Source organism: Notechis scutatus, chromosome 6 (genome assembly GCF_049901735.1).
Source record: "Notechis scutatus isolate UNSWTSFEM ecotype Mainland chromosome 6, rNotScu1.2, whole genome shotgun sequence".
Classification (NCBI taxonomy): domain Eukaryota; kingdom Metazoa; phylum Chordata; class Lepidosauria; order Squamata; family Elapidae; genus Notechis; species Notechis scutatus.
In genome coordinates, this window is record NC_142014.1 from 81070326 (window position 1) to 81089167 (window position 18842).

An 18842-nucleotide genomic window follows, 5' to 3' on the forward strand; every position below is an offset into this window, starting at 1 on the left:
TGGACTAGATGTCCTACAAGGTCCCTTCTGCCTCTGTTAATCTGACTTTAATCTGATTTTAATGGACAAAAGGACCAGGGGAGACAGGATAGCAATCTTCCAATATTTGAGGGGCTGCCACAGAGAGGAAGGGGTCAAGCTATTCTCCAAAGTACCTGAAGGCCAGACAAGGAACAATGGATGGAAACTGATCAAGGAGAGATTCAACCTGGAAATAAGGAGAAACTTTCTGACAGTGAGAACAATCAACCCATGGAACAGAAGTTGCCCTCGGAAGTTGTGGGAGCTTCATCCCTGGAGGCTTTCAAGAAGAGATTGGATTCTCATTTGTCAGAAATGGTGTAGGTAGGGCCTCTTGCTTGGGCAGGAGGTTGGACTAGATGACCTACAAGGTCCCTTCCAACTCTTAATTATCTGTTGTCTGGATTCACACACTGCATTTGTGGCAGCCTCTCAAGTACTGGAACACTGCTATCATTCCCATCATCCCCAGCCACTGCCTATGGAAGACAAGACAGGAGCACGGCTTCCAAAATCTGAAATGCAATCCATTGCCCGATAATTTCAGAGGTGTGGCCGACTGGCTATCAGTGCGGCCTATTGAAAATTGCCTACAATTGAACTACAGCCCCCAGCAGCACTTGCGAAGGGGTCGCTCGGGAGAGACAGAGAAGCCTTTCTCTGGCTTCGATTGCTTCTGCCTGCCCTTCGTGCAAGCGAAGGGAGAGATCGGCCGTCCGCCTCGCCTGAACGGGTCACGTGGGTTCCGCCGGGCGGCCGGCGCGACCGACGGCTTCTCCATGGTCATCCGGCCCTTCCCCTTCGGCGCCTCGCAACAAGCGCTCCTCCTATTGGCTGCTGCGGAGTTAGGGCGAAGCGGATTGGCCCGCGAGGGGAAACGCCGCTTGTCTCGGTGCCTTGAGGCGGCTGAGGGGGGCTCTGCCGGTCGGCCGTTGAGGGGACGCGGGGTGAGGCCAGGCCCGGTCCGGTGGGGAGCATGTCTGCGGCCGACGGAGAGGGCTGGGACGGCAACGGGCAGCGAAGAGGGGGCAGCGGCGACGGGCCGGCCGCTCAGGCCCCCTCCGGGGGTCTCCTCAACCGCTTCGTCCGTCTCCCGCCCGGCCCGGGACGCGCCGGTAAGCCAAAGGAAGGCCCAGGCCCTTGGCTTCTTTTCTTCCTAGGCCTCGCACAACGCTCCTGCGAGGTAGGCCGGGATGGCGTAACCGGCCTAGAGAGCTCCGTCCTCCAGCGGGGCCCTGTGAAGGCCGCCCCTCCCTCCTGGAGGAGGCCAAATGGGCGGGGAGTGGAGCTTCCTTGGCCCGGGGCACTTTACCTGAGAAGGGTGCCCCCTTGAGGAGGGACAGGGCGAGCGGCTTTCAAAGGGTTTTGGGGGGCAGAGTTGGGACTGCAGGCCTTGGTGGGTGGGATGGTTCTCCAGAAGGGGAGTCCTTTTAGGGTCAGGAGCTGGATGGGGGCCACCAGGAAAGCCCTGGAGGGGGGAAGAGATCCTTGGTGGCCTCTGAGCTTGGTGGGAGGGGCTTTTTTTTGGGGGCAGGCATTTGGTGACCCAACTAGGGAACATCATCAGGGCTAGAAGGGAGTGGGGTTTGCAGAAGGAGGAATGAAGGGAAAGGAGGAGAAGGAAGTGTGAGGTCCTGGGTGCTCTCTGAGCTTGGTGGTTTCCTTGCAGATGTTTCGTGTCCCAACAAGGGAACATCATCAGTGCTGGGATGGAGGAGGAGGACTGCTTCTTTGAGGTCCATGGTGCTGTCTGAGCTTGAATGTTTTCTTGCAGATGTTTCATGACCCAACTAGGGAACATCATCAGTGCTAGAAGGGAGTGAGGTTTGCAAGGAGGAGGAGGAGGAAGGGTGGAGGAGACTGCAGAGTCCTTGGTGCTCTCTGAGCCTGGTTATTTCCTGGCAGACATTTCATGACCCAACTAGGTAACATTATCAGTTCTAGAAGGGAGAGAGGTTTGCAGAAGGGGAAGGAGAAGAAGGAATGAAAGGGAAGGAGGAGGAGGAAATGTGGGGTCCTGGGTGCTCTCTGAGCTTGGTGGCTTCCTTGCCAACTAGGTAACATAATCAGGCCTAGAAGGGAGGGGACTTTGCAGAGAGGAGGAGGAGGAAGAGAAAGGAGAAGGAGTGAAGGGAAGAGAAGGAAGGAAGGAAGGGCTGTTGGGGGTCCTGGGTGCTGCTCTCTGGGCTTGGTAGTTTTCTTGCAGATGTTTCTTGACCCAACTAGGGAACATCATCAGTGCTGGAAGGAATGGGGGTTTGTGGATAAGAGGAGGAGGAGGGGAAGAAGGAAAATTAAAACTGTGGGGTCCTTGGTGCTCTCTGAGCTTGATGGTTTTGTTGCAGACATTTCATGAGCCAACTAGATAACATCCTCAGTGCTACATGAGAGAGGGGTTTATGGAGAGGAGGAAAAAGAAGAGGAGGAGAAGGAGGGAAAGAACAAGAGGAGAAGGGGAAGGAGGAAGAGTGATGGAGGAAGGGAAAGAAAGAGAAAGGGAGAGAGAGGAGTGATGGAGGAGGACTGTGATGTCCCCGATGCATCTCTGTGCTTGGTGGTTTTCTTGCAGCTGTTTCATAATCCAGCTAGGTAACATCATCATTGCTTGAAGGGAATTCGGTTTCCAGAAGAGGAGGACGACAACTATGATGATAGGGTCTTTGCTGCCCTCTGAAAGTTTTTTTTTCTTGCAGATTTTCATAACCCAGCTAGGTAGCATCATCAGTGTTGGAAGGGAGTGAGGTTGCCTCTCTGTTTATACCCCGTCAAGGAGCTACCAATGCAGACAAACAAAGAGTAAGCAATCGAGGAACTTCCTAATCAAGGAACCTGCAAGGCCACTTCCACCAAATACTGACGGGGCAAGCCACTTGTAACCAAAAGTAACCCCTTACACTGTTCTTACACTGATGAGGTTACCTACGTAGGTCATGAAATGTCTGCAGGAACACAACCAAGCTCAGAGAGCACCAAGGATCTCACAGTTTTCCTCCCCCCACTCCACAAACCACATTCCTTTCCACAACTGGTGATGTTATCTAGTTGGGTTATTAAACTTCAAGAAAAAGACCAAGCTCAGAGAGCTCCAAGGGCCCCACAGTCCTCCTCAACCCCACTCCCTTGTAACACTGATGATATTCCCTAGCTGGGTCATGAAATGTCTGCAAGAAAGCAACCCAACTCAGCACCAAGGACTCCCCCCCCCAGTCCTTCTTCTCCTCCATCTTCATTCCTTTTCCTTCTTTCCCTTCCTCCCCCTCCCTCTCTTCTCTACAACTTCCACTCCCTAATAATGTCACCTAGTTGGGTCATGAAACATCTGCAAGGAAACCCCCAAGCTCACAAACCACCAAGGACTCCACAGCTCAATCCTGAGCTACAAACCTTCCCTTCTAAATCCTAGAGCTGGGATCTTCAAACTTGACAGCTTTAAGACTCGTGGACGTCCTCCAGTCATGTTAGCTCGGGAATTCTGGGAGTTGGAAGTCCACAAAGCCTTAAACGTGCCAAGCCACCTGTCAGAAACGGTGTAGGGTCTCCTGCTTGGGCCTGGGGTTGGACTAGATGACCTACAAGATCCCTTCCAACTCTGTTAATCTGTTAAAAGTTTGAAGACCCTTGTCCTCCGGTGTAGATAAAGATAGACCTTGAAAGCAGGCCTAAAAGAAGGCAAGGGGGCCTCACTTCCCTATTGATGGCAGGGAAACAGTGTGGAGTTTCCTGGCAGTCACCAACGTGAAGAAGATTGTGCTTTTTTTTGCATCTTTTGTGATTTACTAACCACGTGAAAGTACTGTAATAGGAAGTCATGCTGTTCTTATTCAGCAGTTTTGGTCAGTGCCGGCTACAAGGAATTTGGAAAAGGGCCACAAGAAGTTTCCCAGTGTTTTTAGTTTGCTCAAGAAGCTGTACTGGGACATGATGGGCATCTCAGTTGTTTGGTGTGTCGTGCGAGCATCATCGCTGTCAGGTTGAAGGGGATGAAGAGAAAATTTTGGACATTTGGCTAAACCTTCAGTTAGATTTTTTGTCAAAGACATTGTGTTTTGTCTAACGCACTTCACCAGCATTAAAATAGTTTAAGAATATGATGTTTTTTATGTTATGTCATTTATGTCTCACCTTTGTTGTATTCTCCTAAACAACTCAAAGCTGCGAACATACCTCGGACTCCTCCCTCCCCATATTTTCTCCAGTACAACAATCCTGGGAGGTAGGCTGGGCTGAGAGAAGGACTAGCCCAAAGTCACCCAGCTGGTACAATTCTCCCCCCCTCCCCCAAAAAAGTGTGTTTTGCACTGGTTCAAACCCAGGCAATGGTGTTGCCCTTAACAGAAGCGTTTTCCCTGTTTGGTACCGAAAATACCAAACTATTATACATAGTGGAGTTGTCCATTGTGTAGATTACATTCCCAAAAGTCTAATGAAATGTACAGGTGCCTGAATTCTAGCAGTTCTGGAGGAAAGCTTTGATTCTCCAAGGTGCTGAATTGTAGAGAAGTTCTATTTTAGTGCGTTTTTTGGTGGTTGAAGTGCTGTGATAGCCCTAAATAAACCTTTAGTAATACAAGGTTCAGCTCTGTGGTTGCTATGAGGAGAACTTTTTTGCTACTTTGAGGAAGAAGTTCCAAGTAATTCATCACTAGCAGGTCAAATGCTGTATTCCTGGCCTTGTACCTTGCTATCCCAGCTAGGAATCAATTAAAATTCTCCAGAGATGCTTTCTGATGCAGCATTACATATGCTATTGATCGATTAATATCCTGGCTTTTATGTTTTATAAATAACAAGGCACCAAACATATATAACACTCCTTCCAGTCACAGTTGCCCTTCTACGTTTCATGTCTAAGGCAAGACTAGAACTGGGGGGGATTGGCCCAAAGTCACCCACCTGGCTTGCCTGCCCAAGGCGGAACTAGAACTCACATTCTCCTGGTGTTTGGCCCACTAGAACTCAACATCTTCTAGTGACTGGCCCAAAGTCACCCAGTCAGCTTTCATGGCTAAGATGGGACTAGAACTCCCAGTGTCCTGGTGATTGGCCCAAAATAGTCATCCAGCTAGCTTTCTTGGCTAAGGTGCAACTAGAGCTCACCGTCTCCTGGGGATTGGCCCAAAGTCCCCCAGCTGGCTTTCATGACTAAGGCAGGACTAGAACTCCCAGTCTCTAGGCCAGCACTTTAACCACTACACTAAACTGGCTCTCACATGTACTTGGTTGGAGGACGCTGAGGTGTTATCCATTGTGACATTTGCCCCGCAGCCTTAGCGCTCCATTTTCTGCATTCCCCCAGTTTTGCCTCAGTGACTTTGTCTCTTCTCTGAATGACAAGAAGGTCTTTATTCCGCTTTAGGCCACCGAGTGCCGCCAGCCCGAAGCGGCCACCGCTGCGTGGCAGACAATGCCAACCTGTACGTCTTTGGAGGGTACAACCCTGACTACGATGAATCTGGAGGGCCGGAGAACGAAGATTACCCGCTGTTCCGGGAGCTCTGGCGATACAACTTTGCTACTGGCACCTGGCATCAGATGGGCACTGAGGGCTACATGCCTCGCGAGTTGGCATCCATGTCGCGTAAGTGCTAGCGGGTGAAAGATGGATAGCTCAAAATTGACCTTAAAATTATTTTAAAAGGGGAAGGATAAGACCAAACGCAACGGGAAAGCACAACACAATAGAATTAGCTTAAAAAATTAAGATGTCAGGATTCCAGCAATTGCCCAATGAAATCATGATTCTCGAGCCAAACTTCAAAAACCTCCAAAGGATTCATTAGAGGCGACATACTGGCATTGCCCTTTATGAAGCCAATCCTGGCCTACGTCATTTACAGTCCCCTGTGACCCTGTTTCCCCCCCTCCCGCCTGGGTGTGTCATCAATCAGATTCTCCAATTAAATACATTCACGGGCAAAAGTTCTGGTAGTTTAGTTACACACTTTTAAAGATAAAGAGTTGGAATGTTCTTCCGCTTCCAAACTGCTGTACTAAATCTTCCAGATTTCCTTCCTCTCCCACCCCCTTTGTTTTTTATGGCAATTACTAAAACAGGCCTAGGGATGGTTTATGAGTTGACATAAGAAAGGAAACACAAGAACGAAGTAAGCCAGTGATTCTTGCTTGTTTTGTTCTTGTGTTCCTCTTTTCTTACCCTTTTAAAATAATTTCATTACGTTGTGTTTTCCCGCTGTGTTTGGTTTTATTGTACGCTGCCCACAGCGTACAATTTGGCAACGGCTGGTGCCGGAACTGAATAAGTTAGTTAAATTAAACATAAACACCCAGCATGTTTCACTGTGCAAAAAGCATATTAGAATAATATGTTGTTATGCGAGGCTTGTTACAACTTCTCTATGCATGATTACAGGTAGTCCTTGACTTACAACAATTCGTTTGGTGGCTGTTCGCAGCTACACTGAAAAAAAAGGGACTTATGACTGTTTTTCACATTTATGACAATTGTAGCACCCTCAGGGTCACGTGATCAAAATTCAGGCACTTGGCAACTGACTCATATTTATGGCAGCTGCAGTGCTCTGGGGTCACGCTATTTATTTTATTTTATTATTAATTTAATTTAATATTTAATTTATTTAATTTAATTTAATAATTTAATTTAATTTAATTTAATTATTTTATTTTATTTAATTTATATTGCCGCCTATTCACCCATGGTGACTCAAGGCTGCTTACAGAATGTAAAGCCATATTGAAAACAAAAAAAAACAACAATAAAAAAATAAAAAAAAAGAATCAAATCAAATAAATTAATAAAGTACAATAGAACAAAATCTGGAAAATAAATAAATAAAAAACCACCCCCAAGTCTCACCCTCCGCCAACAGCAGATCACACTGGCCATTTGGTGGGCTCCATCCCGCTCTGGGTTCCCCAGGCCCGCTGACAGAACCGGGTCTTCTTCAGTGCCTTCCGGAAGAGAATCAGAGTGTGGGCCAGTCTAATCTCTGGGGGGGAATGGTGTTCCAGAGAGAGGGAGCCACCACGGAGAAGGCCCTTCCTCTGGGTCCCACCAGGTGTATCTCCCTCAGGGGTGGGACCCACAGCATTCCTTGCCTCCCTGCCCTGATGGGTCGGGTAGATGTGACCGGCAAGAGACAGTTATCCCTCAGATCACCTGAGGCCCAAGCCATGAAGGGCTTCAAAGGTGACAACCAGCACCTTGAATTGCACCCGGAAGCAAATCGGCAACCAATGCAGCTCCCGCAGGAGAGGTGACACACGTGCACACCGTGGTCTGCACAAAACCATGCGGGCCGCCGCATTTGTACCAACCGGAGCTTCCGGATGCTCTTCAAGGGCAGCCCCACGTAGAGCGCATTGCAATAATCCAAGAAGGGAAGGGATCCTCCTTTTGGCCGCCTTCTGGCAAGCAAAGTCAAGGGGGTGAAGCCAGATTCGTTTAACAACCATGGCAAGAAGGGTCTTCAAGTGGGGCAAAGCCCACTCCGCCCCTCTTTCGCTTAGCAACGGAAAGGTTTGGCCGAGGACTAACCCTGCTTTTTGCAACTCGGCCTATATTTGCCGTGGGTCCATCTTGCCCCTCTCGTTCACCGAACCCCCCGTTCTGTGTTGTCTTTCCGCAGTCGTGCTGCACGGCAATAACCTCTTGGTCTTTGGCGGCACCGGCATCCCCTTTGGAGAGAGCAACGGCAACGACGTTCACGTCTGCAACGTGAGGTATAAGCGGTGGGCCCTCTTCAATTGCCGGGGGAAGAAGCCGAACCGCATCTACGGGCAGGTAAACGGCAGCCGTGGGCTTGCTCAGGAAACCCGCTCCACCTTCCCCTAAAGTTTAGTGTGCTTTATCGTCCTTGCGCCCCCCGTATGACGAAGAGAAATGCCATCTTCAGGGTACATTATGACTATACAAATAAAACACAAACACACATCCTTCACATTCTATACAATTGAATTGAAAACCCCCGACACTGCACCAACACTGCACTATACAGTAGAATTCAACAGAGCTCCTGCCCTGGGGTAGAAGCTGTTTTTCAGCCTGTTTGTCCTTGTTTTTATTATTATCCTGTACCATCTGCCAGATGGTAATAGTTCAAAAAAAAAAAAAATAGGGGGGGTTTCCCAGGATGAGATGGATCTTTGAGGATGCTTTGAACTTTCTTAAGGCAGTGTTGTGGTTCGCCGGCAGCCGGTGCAGTTAGCAGTAGAATCGGACAGTGGGGAAGAAAGGGGACCAGTCCGGGATTCTGGAGAGGACTCGGACGAGGGTCCTGCGTCCAATGCAGGGATGGGGCCAGGACCATCAGGGAGTGGGGTGCTGCCTCCGGAGCCTCAGGAGTCTGGCAGCAGTGAGGAAGAGGAACAAGGGGAGCCTGTTCCCAGTGCGCGTGTGCACAGAGCTGTTAGAAGGCAAGAGCAGCTGAAACAAAAGGGGCAACTCAGGAGTAAGGCTGGGAAGTGATTGCCCCTCCCATAAGGGATAAAAGTCAGACCTCAACGACGAAACCTTTGCAGGAAGCAAAGTAGTTCGATAGATTCCAAGTCCTCCTTGAAGCTCTGTGAACTCTGGTCGGTTTTTTCCCGGTATTTCGGTTGGTTTCTGTTATAATGACTTCTGTTTTTGGCAGCATTCCACAGCACTGAAAGGTGTGTGCTTATCTTGGGGAACTGTTTTAAGATTAGCTCTGGCTGGAAATGAAAGCAATTCCCAGCGTTGCAATCAAATAGGTTTTGCTTTTAACACAAGTTTAATTATGATTTACAAAGCCTGGGTCAGAACAGGCAGTGGGCCCCTTCATGGGTTACTGCCTTGTCGTGGCAAAGGGACATATCTAGATGTAAATCTAGACAGCATACTAAAAAGCAGGGACATCCTCCCAACAAAAGTACGTATAGTCAAGGCTTTGGTTTTCTAGATAGATGTTCTAGATAGAGCCCTGCACACCAGAACAACTAGGACATTTTTTTCCCAAACGCCATCACTCTGCCAAACAAATAATTCCCTCAACACTGTCCAACTATTTACAAAGTCTGCACTACTATTACTATTCATCTTCTCATCACTCCTTATCTCCCATCCCCTCCCACTTGTGACTGTAGGACGGTAACTTTGTCGCTTGTATTCTCACGATTTATATGGACTGTTTCCTAGTATGATTTGATTGCTGATTGTACCCTATGACTATCAATAAGTGTTGTACCTTATGATTCTTGATGAATGTATTTTTTCTTTTCTTTTTTAAAGAATTTTTATTTTAGACAAACATACACAAACAAAACATAAAACATAAAACCATCTTCCAATTACATACATACAGTGTGTTGGTTGGTTACAAATCTTTTGTGCATCCTCTCCATAGTCCTCACAGTTTGTATAAATTCTCATATTATCAATCTAGTATATATGTATACATTATTATCGTTAATCATTTATTTGACTATAACTATTATTCCATCATTTTATATGAGATATTCAAAATTTTAAATTAATTTATATTATAACATTCATTACATTGTGTCTCATCTCTTCACTAAATGCATCCATTTTTTTCCTGATGATTCTTTTTGATGTACACTGAGAGCATTTGCACCAAGACATATTCCTTGTGTCTCCAATCACACTTGGCCAATAAAGAATTCTCTTCTACTCTACTCTACTCTACTCTACTCTACTCTACTCTACTCTACTCTACTCTACTCTAATTGTACCCTATGACTATTATTAAGTGTTGCCCCTGATGATTCTTGACTCTTGACAATGTATCTTTTCTTTTATGTGCACTGAGAGCATTTGCACCAAGACAAATTCCTTGTGTCTCCAATCACACTTGGCCAATAAAGAATTCTACTCTACTCTACTCTACTCTACTCTACTCTAATTGTACCCTATGACTATTATTAAGTGTTGCACCTGATGATTCTTGACTCTTGACAATGTATCTTTTCTTTTATGTGCACTGAGAGCATTTGCACCAAGACAAATTCCTTGTGTCTCCAATCACACTTGGCCAATAAAAGAATTCTAACTAACATATTTTCACACGGCCTTTTCTCTTCTCCCTGTCAGGCTATGGCCATCATCAACGGGTCCTTGTACGTATTTGGAGGAACGACTGGCTATATCTACAGCACCGACTTGCATAAGCTGGACCTCAACACCAGGGAATGGACGCAGCTCAAGCCAAACAGCCTGCACTGTGACATGCCGGAGGAAAGGTCAGCCAAAGTCCGTGCTCTGGGGGGCTCCTTTATGCTCAGAATGTCCCTTGGGAGACACAACATGGCAGCCCTTCTTTAAAAAAACGCCTCATCGTGAACTGCTGAAGGAGTGATATATTTTCAACAAAACCACAAGCAATGCCATTCATTTGTCCATTTTATTTATGACATTTGTACGTCTGCAACCTCACTATCGAGGGACCATATATGGCTTACAGTGCCGTTCAAAACAAGGATGTTGCTCAGCTGCTAAGCAAGAGCTGGCGTGTTGTGGCGTTAAGAACGCAGTACAGGTAGTCCTCAGCTTACGACCCCAATGGAGCCCCAAATTTCTGTTGACTAAAAGTGAACTATTTGTTAAGTGGATTCGGCCCCGTTTTACAACCGTTCTTGTCACAGTTGTTAAAGTGAATCAGTGCAGTTGTTCAGTTAGTAATACGGTCGTTAAGTGAATCTGGCTTCCCGTTGACTTTGCTCGACAGAAGGTCACAAGTCAGTTACTTTTTTCAGGGCCGTTGTAACTGAGTGGTCCTTAAATGAACTGTTGTAAATCGAGGACTACCTGTATTGCAGGCTGACTCTGCCCATTGCCAGGAGTTAGATCCTGACTGGCTCAAGGGTGACTCAGCCTTCCATCCTTAAAATGAGGGCCCAGATTATTGAGGGCAAGAAGCTGACTTTGTAAACCGCTTAGAGAGGGTTGCAAAGCGCTGTGAAGCAGTATAATAAGTTGTGTCTGACTCTTTGCAACTCCATGGACCATGGCACATCAGGCCCCTCCTCCTCCACTGTCTCCCGGAGTTTTTTCCCCCAAATTCATGTTCATTGTGTCGATGACACTATCTTACCCACTTCTGCCATCCTCTTCTCTTTCCACTTTCCATCTTTCCCAACATCAGGGTCTTCTCCAAGGGGTCTTCACTTCCCCTTAGGTGGCGAAGTATTTGAGCTTCAGCTTCCGTGTCTGCCCCTCCAAAGAATAGACTGAGTTGATTCTATTTAGGATCGATACAAATCTATTTAATGAGAGCACTAAGGACTCTTCGTGTCAGACCTGGCCAGCACTTAAACCTCTAAATAGAAGTGATCCTTGGCTCCATTTGTTGAGAAAGGTATAATTTTATTAGAAATCAAGTGTCCTGGTGTAACGCATATGTCAGGGTTCCGGCAGTTACTCCAATTAAATCATGAGCCTTGAGCCACACTCCCAAAAACTAAAGAGGATTTATTTGAAGGTAACATTCTACGTCCGGCACTTACCTGGGCGTAGCCAACTCTGAGATACGTAATTCATTGTCACCCTTGATCATGCTTTTCCCCCCACCCCTCTGGGTGTATCATCCAACAAAAAAACATCCATAGCCTAGAGTCATCATGCTCTGCAATTAAATTTTTTCAAGGCGGAAGCTTCAGCCCTCTAATCAGTCTTTGAAGAAAATATGTATGGAATGTACTTTCGATTCCACACTGCCGCCTGCTCTTTGAACCTCCTCCCCTTCTTTCTGTTGTCAACTATAAAACAAGTATACAAAATGTTTTATGAGTTGACAGCATACCCATAACTAAGCATCACCAGACAAAATCCCTAAGCTCAACTTTTCCCTCCCTCATCTACCTCCCATTGCTGACATTCCCCCCCCCAATGGCCAATCAGGTTCAAGCAAGACATTTCCAAAATGGACACTTCAAATGTAGGTTGGTGCGCAGCTCCTTTCCTCTCCCAACTGGGTGACCTTGAGGCAGCATCTCAGGGAGATGACGACAGTTACTTTCGCTTCCTCCCCAAGCGTTTCCCTTCTTTTCCCCCAGAGTTGATGGCAGACGGTCACTGCGTGGTAGCGAAGCACCAAGTGAATGTTAAGGTGACAGCTGACACCACCTGCCAATCCTGAGCTATACATATTCTCCTTTATTAAATCTATTTAACATTATAAAATTTGAATATTATAAAATTTTAAAGATGACCTCCGGCCCTATCCTTTCAGATACAGGCACGAAATCGCACACGACGGGCAGAGAATTTACATCTTGGGAGGCGGGACCTCTTGGACGGCTTACTCCTTGGATAAGGTGACCTGTTCAAAGGCCTTTTATTGATATTTCTTTATTTCTTTATTTGGGTTTCTATAGCCCCCCCAAAAAAAAAAAAACCACCGCCAGCATCATAAATACGAACCAGTTGCTTAAGGGTCTGAATTTGGATCACCTGACCATGGGGATGCTGGTCAAGTGTGAAAAGTGGTCCTAAGTCAAGTGTCAGGATTCCAGCCATCTCCCTATTTAAATCATGATCCCCGAGCCAAACTTCAAAAAGCTTCAAATGATTTATTAGAGGCGACATACTGGCACTGCCCTGTATGAGGCCAACTCTGGCCTACGTCATTTACAGTCCCCTGTTTCCTCCCTCCCCCCTGGTTGTGTCATCAATCATATTCTCCAATTACGGGCCGGGTGTCGTCACGTTCTCCAATTAAAGACATTCCCGGACAAAAGCTCCGGTAGTTTAGTTATAATCTTTTAAAGAAAAGAGTTGGAATGTACTTTTGCTTCCAAACTGCTGCACGACTCTTCCAGATTTCCTTCCTCCCCTTCCCCCCCCCACCCCCCTTTTTATGGCAACTACTAAAACAGGCCTAGGGATGGTTTATGAGTTGACATCAGGTTTTTCCACTGCCGTCGTAACTTCGAACGGTCATTAAACAAACGGTCGTAAATAGAGGATCCCCGTCAGAGGGGCTCGTGTAGACCGAAAGAAGGCTAACGGGGGGGGGAAAAAAAAAAACAAGCTTGGTGGTCGAGACAAAACAGGTGTCAAAGCACCTGGGACACCTTCCTTTGACCGATGGTGCTGGGCAGCCCAGATGCAAACGACAACCCAACGGGCTTCAAAGCCGTCCGTCAGCACAACACCCCAAGCAGCGTCTTAAAAAGCCACACACCACAGGCCGTATATAAACACCACACACTCAACAGCACACACAGCACTAGGCAGAAGTTCCCCTGAAGTTGGTCCCCAGCACGAGTCCGAAAATTCGGAAGACAAAACCCTGCGATGCTGGTTGCCCGCCCAGATTGGGGTCTACGGTAATTCGTCCAGGCCAACTCACTTGCGGGACAAGAGTGGCACCAATACCAAAGAAACGGTGGAATCGAACCATTAAAGGGTGAGAAAGGAGGGACAGAATGAAACGCGAAAGGGCAAAAATGAAAATAAGGTTTCACTTACTTGAAATAATTAAGTTTATTGTTTAACGCCCCCATAAACTTTCGCATCAGGCTGGAGTCCGGGCAACTGAATGGAACTGAATGTTTACTGGCCGGATGCCCTTCTTCTCGCCAATGCGGAGTTTTTTCCCCCCCAGGCAGATACATTCTCATTGTGCCCAGAGAGAGAGAGAGAAATATCTGCCTCTGCCTAGGATTGAACTCACAGCCTCCTGATTGGGAGGCGAGAGCACCACCTCCAGGCCCCCCGGCACCACTCACATTTTAAACAATTCAGCAGAATTGTTCAGAGTTGTCCCAGGGCGAATTGGCTGAGGCGAATTGTCCCCGTCTGCCCAGATTGGATCCTGAAACCTTTGACGTCTGTCGGAGAAGAGGCAGCTTGCCCTGAGGGCTGAGGGCTGAGCCTTCACCAGGGCTTCAGGACCGCCTTGGCTTTTTATAAAAATGGTAACTTGAGTTTTTTCCCCCCGCCCCTCTTGCTTAAGATTCACGCCTACAATCTGGAAACCAACACCTGGGAAGAAATCGCCACGAAGCCTCATAAGAAAAAAGGTAGGGGGGTGTTGCAATCTGTGTTTGTTGGTAGGGATGGAAGCCCAAAGGAGGACAAGAATGTGTTTCAAGACTCGTAAATCATGCCGCAGAGGCCTCGTTCGCAACCGTCGACGCTTCTAATTTTGTTTTCAAAAACCTTCATTTATTCATGTCGCTGTGGGGTCCTGGGTGCTCGCTGAGCTTGGTTGGCTTCCTTGCAGATGTTTCGTGACCCAATTAGGTAACGGCGTCAGGGTTAGAAGGGCAAGGGGGTTGTGGGGAGGAGGAAGAAAGAAGAAAAGGAAAATTGAAATGAAGGGGAGGAGGAAGAGAGGAGGGGGAGGAGGACTGGGGGGTCCTTGGTGCTCTCTGAGCTTGGTGGTTTTTTTGCAGATGTTTCATGACCCAATTAGGTAACATCATCAGTACTAGAAGGGAGGAGGGGTTTGATTTCTATATACAAGTGACTACAAAAACAGAGAGCAAACACCACTTGTACCATTGATGACGTTACCTAGTTGGGTCATGAAACATCAGTTCTCCTCTTCCTCCTCCTTTCTGGAAATCTTACTCTCTTGTAGCACTGATGATGTTACCTTGTTGGGTCCTGAAATGTCTGCAAGAAAACCACCAAGCTCAAAGGGCACCAAGGACCTCTCAGTCCCTCCCTCATCCTCTCTGCAAATCTTCTGCAAACTGATGATGTTCCCTAGTTGGGTCATGAGACGTCTGCAAGAAAACCACCAAGCTCAGAGAACACCAAGTTCAACCCAAGGCTATAAATATTCTATTCATGCAGCCATCAGAAATTGAAACTGAACTCATGAATTTATCTTATTTGTGAAAATGACTTATGCAAAATAGCTGGACCTACAACAAGCTCTTTTGGCCTTATCATTCCGTACTGCATTATAAAACAACACTTTATTAAAAAAAAAAGAATGTTTTCTAACATCGTTATAAAATGCTTTATTAAAAATGTAGATCTAGCCTCTTGTGAAAATTTGATTTTTTTTCCAATTATCAATTCAGAATTAAAAATGAATTATTTCAATTACTTTGTTCTCTAATAATTTGATACTTAAGAATCTTATCCCTCTTTCCAAAATAATATCCGCTGCATAAATAGACTTTATTAAGGTCAGCCATTAATTTGGAGTAACTTCTGCATATATTTCAAGCTCATGTCTGTGCTCTGTATCCCAATTTTTGCCCTCTTGCTGTCTGCATCAGTTAAGTTTCCCAGATAAACCATAAGGCTTTTTTAAAAAAATTGTGTTTTAGATAAATAGGAACTTTTCTGTCGTAGCACTTCACCTTTCCACTTAGGGAAAGTAGCTGATATTTTAGAGCAGGAGGTCTAAGAAGACTGTCAAACTGTACAAGAGGGGAATCCAACCTTGGCAGCCTTAAGACCTATGGAGTTCAATTCCTAGAGGTCTCCAGCCAGCCATACTGGCTGGGGAATTGTGGGAATTGAAGTCCATAAGTATTAAAGTTGCCCCTCTTGTACAGACACGCCTCTTGTACAGTTTTGCAGATTCTTCAGATGGGGGCTGATCACTAACCGAAAAAAGCATCTCACAGACTAAATAACTCACATTCAGGCTTTTGACCCACAGATTATCCTGCAGCCCGCAGATGTCATAGCTGTGTACAGATAAAAAATGGTAAGAAATAGCTTAACTTTGGAATTGGTACAACAACACAATTTCCTGTTTGGATGGGTGGGATTCTGACAGGTTAACATTATGTGTTCTTTATTATTTATTTATCCCGCGTTTATTTTATTTTTTTTAATAAATAACTCACGGCGGCAAATGTATTTAATCCTCCTTCCCTCTCTTTTCCACACACACACACACAAAAAACAGCTGTGTGAGTTGGGTTGGGCTGAAAGAGAGGGACTGGCTCAAAGTTACCCAGCCAACTTTGTGGCTAAGTTGGGACTAGAACTCCCCGTCTCCTGGCGATTGGCCCAAAATCACCCAGATGGCTTTCATGCGTAAGGCAGGGCTAAAATGCATGCAGACTGGGGAATTTAACTCGCAAGAGTTGGGGAAACAAGTCTTCCCGATGAAAGAAACCCTTCAGAAAACTCATTTCTCATTCCATAATTCATATATATTGATGAGGGGGGGAAATTCCTTCCATCTTGTCTCAGATGTCTTTGTCTGCGGCGGATACAACGGAGAGGTGATTTTGGGTGATATCTGGAAACTCAGCCTGCAGACGTTCCAGTGGGTGAAGCTCCCCGCGGTGATGCCCGAGCCTGTTTATTTCCACTGTGCTGCTGTGACTCCGGTAAGAGGTTGCCCCCCCAACCTGGTGACCGCAATCCAACTGACCCCATGATGGGCTCCCTATCACCCTGGGGTCTCCAGCCCCTCAGATCTTTAGGGCGTTTGGGAAATATTCTGACCCAGCTCCCCAAACACAACAAACCCTCTGACTTGGACTCAAAGATTCCTTTAATTAAGAGTGCTGGCAGCCCCGGCACAAAGTTTCTCTCTCACCCCAGGCTGACAAGTCCGTCTGTCCAGGAGATGTTGTCTGCCACCCCTATTCATCTCCTCCCCCTGCCTCTTATCCCCAGAGCCAGGATGGGGGCCTTGCTAGCAGTGGTGGCTCTTCTGTTCCGAGGACCGGCCCATAGATTTCCACTGCTCTCCTCTCCTCTCTGCCTTCTGTGCATCCACACATCAGGCACTGGACCCGGCTGTTCCTCCTCTTCCTCCTCAGCTACCTCCAGACCTGGGGGCTGTTGACCCTCCATCGGAGGGCTGATGGACGGCCCAGGCTCCGCCTCTCCCTTTCTCTGACAGCTCCATTCCCTCTTCCCCCTTGGAGCTCTCAGGATGCTGACCCAGACTCCCACACCACCTCCTCCTCCTCCTCCTCCTCCCCTCCTCCTCCCCTCCTCCCCCTCCTCTCCTCCTCCTCCTCCTCCTCCTCCTCTCCCCTCTGATTTGGCTGATGGGGGCCGGCAGCCGACAGGAAAACTATTAAAAGTAGGATCCTCCTTCAGAGAGAGGACCAGTCACACCCCTCCTGCCTCCCCACTCTGGTGGGTCAGGCAGATGTCCCTGAAGTCAGCCCTTCAGATAACCTGGCCAACGAGACATCCATGAACCTCCAGGCTGGGGGGCTGAGCCGCTTTCCACGGGGCAATTCCACCGCAGCTGTTGTTTCTCTCCCCCTGCTGGCTCCCGCAGGCAGGCTGCATGTACGTCCACGGAGGCGTGGTGGACATCCACCGGAACAGACGGACTGGCTCTCTCTTCAAGATGTGGCTCGTGGTGCCCAGCCTGCTGGAACTCTGTTGGGAGAAGGTGCTGGCTTTCTTCCCTCACCTGGCCAACCTCAGCCGATCGCAGCTTTTGCACCTGGGACTGGCGCAGGGACTCGTCGAACGCTTGAAATGAAACAGGAAAAAAAAAAAAAGACCCGTCCCGCAGGCCGGCGCGCTAATTGGAACACGAATCAATCCTCGCCCCTCCCGTCGCCGCCTCTGCCCTCCCCTCCGCCCTGTGTCGTTCTCATGTCCTCTCTTATTTATGGCCCCACCGAGAACGCCGCGGAGGAGCAGGCCGACACCAAAAAGATCCCCGCTTCTCCAGCCTTACTCGCCAAGAATCTTCGGATGCCTTTTCTCCCCCCGTTATATATATATATATTTTCTATTTTGATTTGAGAATTTATTAAAACTCTGTGCTTTTTTTTTTTTTTTAATTTTAATTTATGGAGACCTATAAATACATCATGAATGAAAAAAAAGGCTGCTGTGGCTGAGATGATTTGTACAGGTAGTCCTCGACTTACAACCATTCCATTTAGCGACCGTTGGAAGTTGCCGTAAAAAAAAGTGACTTTACTGTTTTTCACGCTTAACAACCGTTGCAGCTGGGCAATTGGTTCCTATTTAGGACGGTTACGGCATCCCCTATATATATATATATTTTTGGCGACATTCTGACAAGCAAAAATTCCCCGGGAAGCCGCATTCGCTTAACGACGTGCAGACTTGCCGAACGACCTTCGCAAGAAAGCTCGTAAAATGGGGGAAAACTCATTCATCGAATGTCTCACTTAGCCAACAGGAATGTTGGGCTCGATTGCAGTCATAAGTTGAGGACTACCTGTACTGGGTTTTTTTTTGGTCACCTGCTTGTTAGCGTTGTAAAGGCGAGGACCCGGTCGCCGCCTTCCGGTTTCAGGCCTCGATTTCCCCTTCGGTAAGACGTGGTACCAACACACTGCAGAACAGCCTTGGGCTCCCTCTGGAATCCATCCGGTCGGGCCATTTTCCTGCTTTTTGGCAGGAAATTAAGGAAAACCCTACACCGTTTTTGTCATTTGTGTGTGTGTGTGTGTGTGTGTTCCTTTTCCAGCAGGTGACAGTGGGGGTTTTGCCCCTTGTGGTTGTGTGAAAAGGGGTCCTTAATTGTCCTTTTGCTACCCAAATACCCCAAATACTGACTTTTGTCGATATGCTGCTGGCTGGCCCGGAAAGATCAGTTGTCGTTCCTATCAAGCTCCCACACGAGAAAGAATTGACTGAAATATAAGATATATAGCGGTGGTGGCTAACTTTTTTGGGCTCCTGTGCCAAAAAATTGTGCGCGCACTTGTACGGTCATGCTCACGGGCCAGCACCCAGAAGGCAATGTACGTCTTCCCCCACATCCCCTACCCAACCACCCACCAACCCCCCACCGCCACCCCTTACCTGCACTGCGCCTCACAGCCGGTTTGAGGCCTTTTCCGGCCTCCCAAAAGCTTGAGGAAGGCTTCCGCAGGCTTCTGCAAGCTTTTGTAGGCCGAAAACCTAGCCCCGTTTGGTCACTTCCTGTTTT

The 18842-nt window shown here is 47.4% G+C and overlaps 1 protein-coding gene across 1 annotated transcript; it reads left to right on the forward strand.

Annotated features, from left to right (window-relative positions):
- Positions 1 to 710: 710 nt before the first annotated feature.
- KLHDC10 (kelch domain containing 10) lies at positions 711 to 17706 on the forward strand. Its single transcript, XM_026689222.2, has 9 exons — positions 711 to 1136; positions 5378 to 5599; positions 7629 to 7783; positions 10073 to 10221; positions 12210 to 12294; positions 13938 to 14004; positions 15609 to 15656; positions 16151 to 16290; positions 17202 to 17706. The coding sequence occupies exons 1-9, from the start codon at positions 998 to 1000 to the stop codon at positions 17409 to 17411; spliced, it is 1215 nt and encodes a 404-aa protein (XP_026545007.2). The 5' UTR covers positions 711 to 997; the 3' UTR covers positions 17412 to 17706.
- Positions 17707 to 18842: the final 1136 nt, after the last annotated feature.

Bases quoted from the DNA above. Each gene is read 5' to 3' on its own strand.
- KLHDC10 (XM_026689222.2), top strand. From the start codon at position 998: ATGTCTGCGGCCGACGGAGAGGGCTGGGACGGCAACGGGCAGCGAAGA. The intron at 5,600-7,628 runs GTAAGTGCTAGC...GTCTTTCCGCAG, and splicing joins CGAGTTGGCATCCATGTCGC to TCGTGCTGCACGGCAATAAC. The intron at 16,291-17,201 runs GTAAGAGGTTGC...TGGCTCCCGCAG, and splicing joins ACTGTGCTGCTGTGACTCCG to GCAGGCTGCATGTACGTCCA.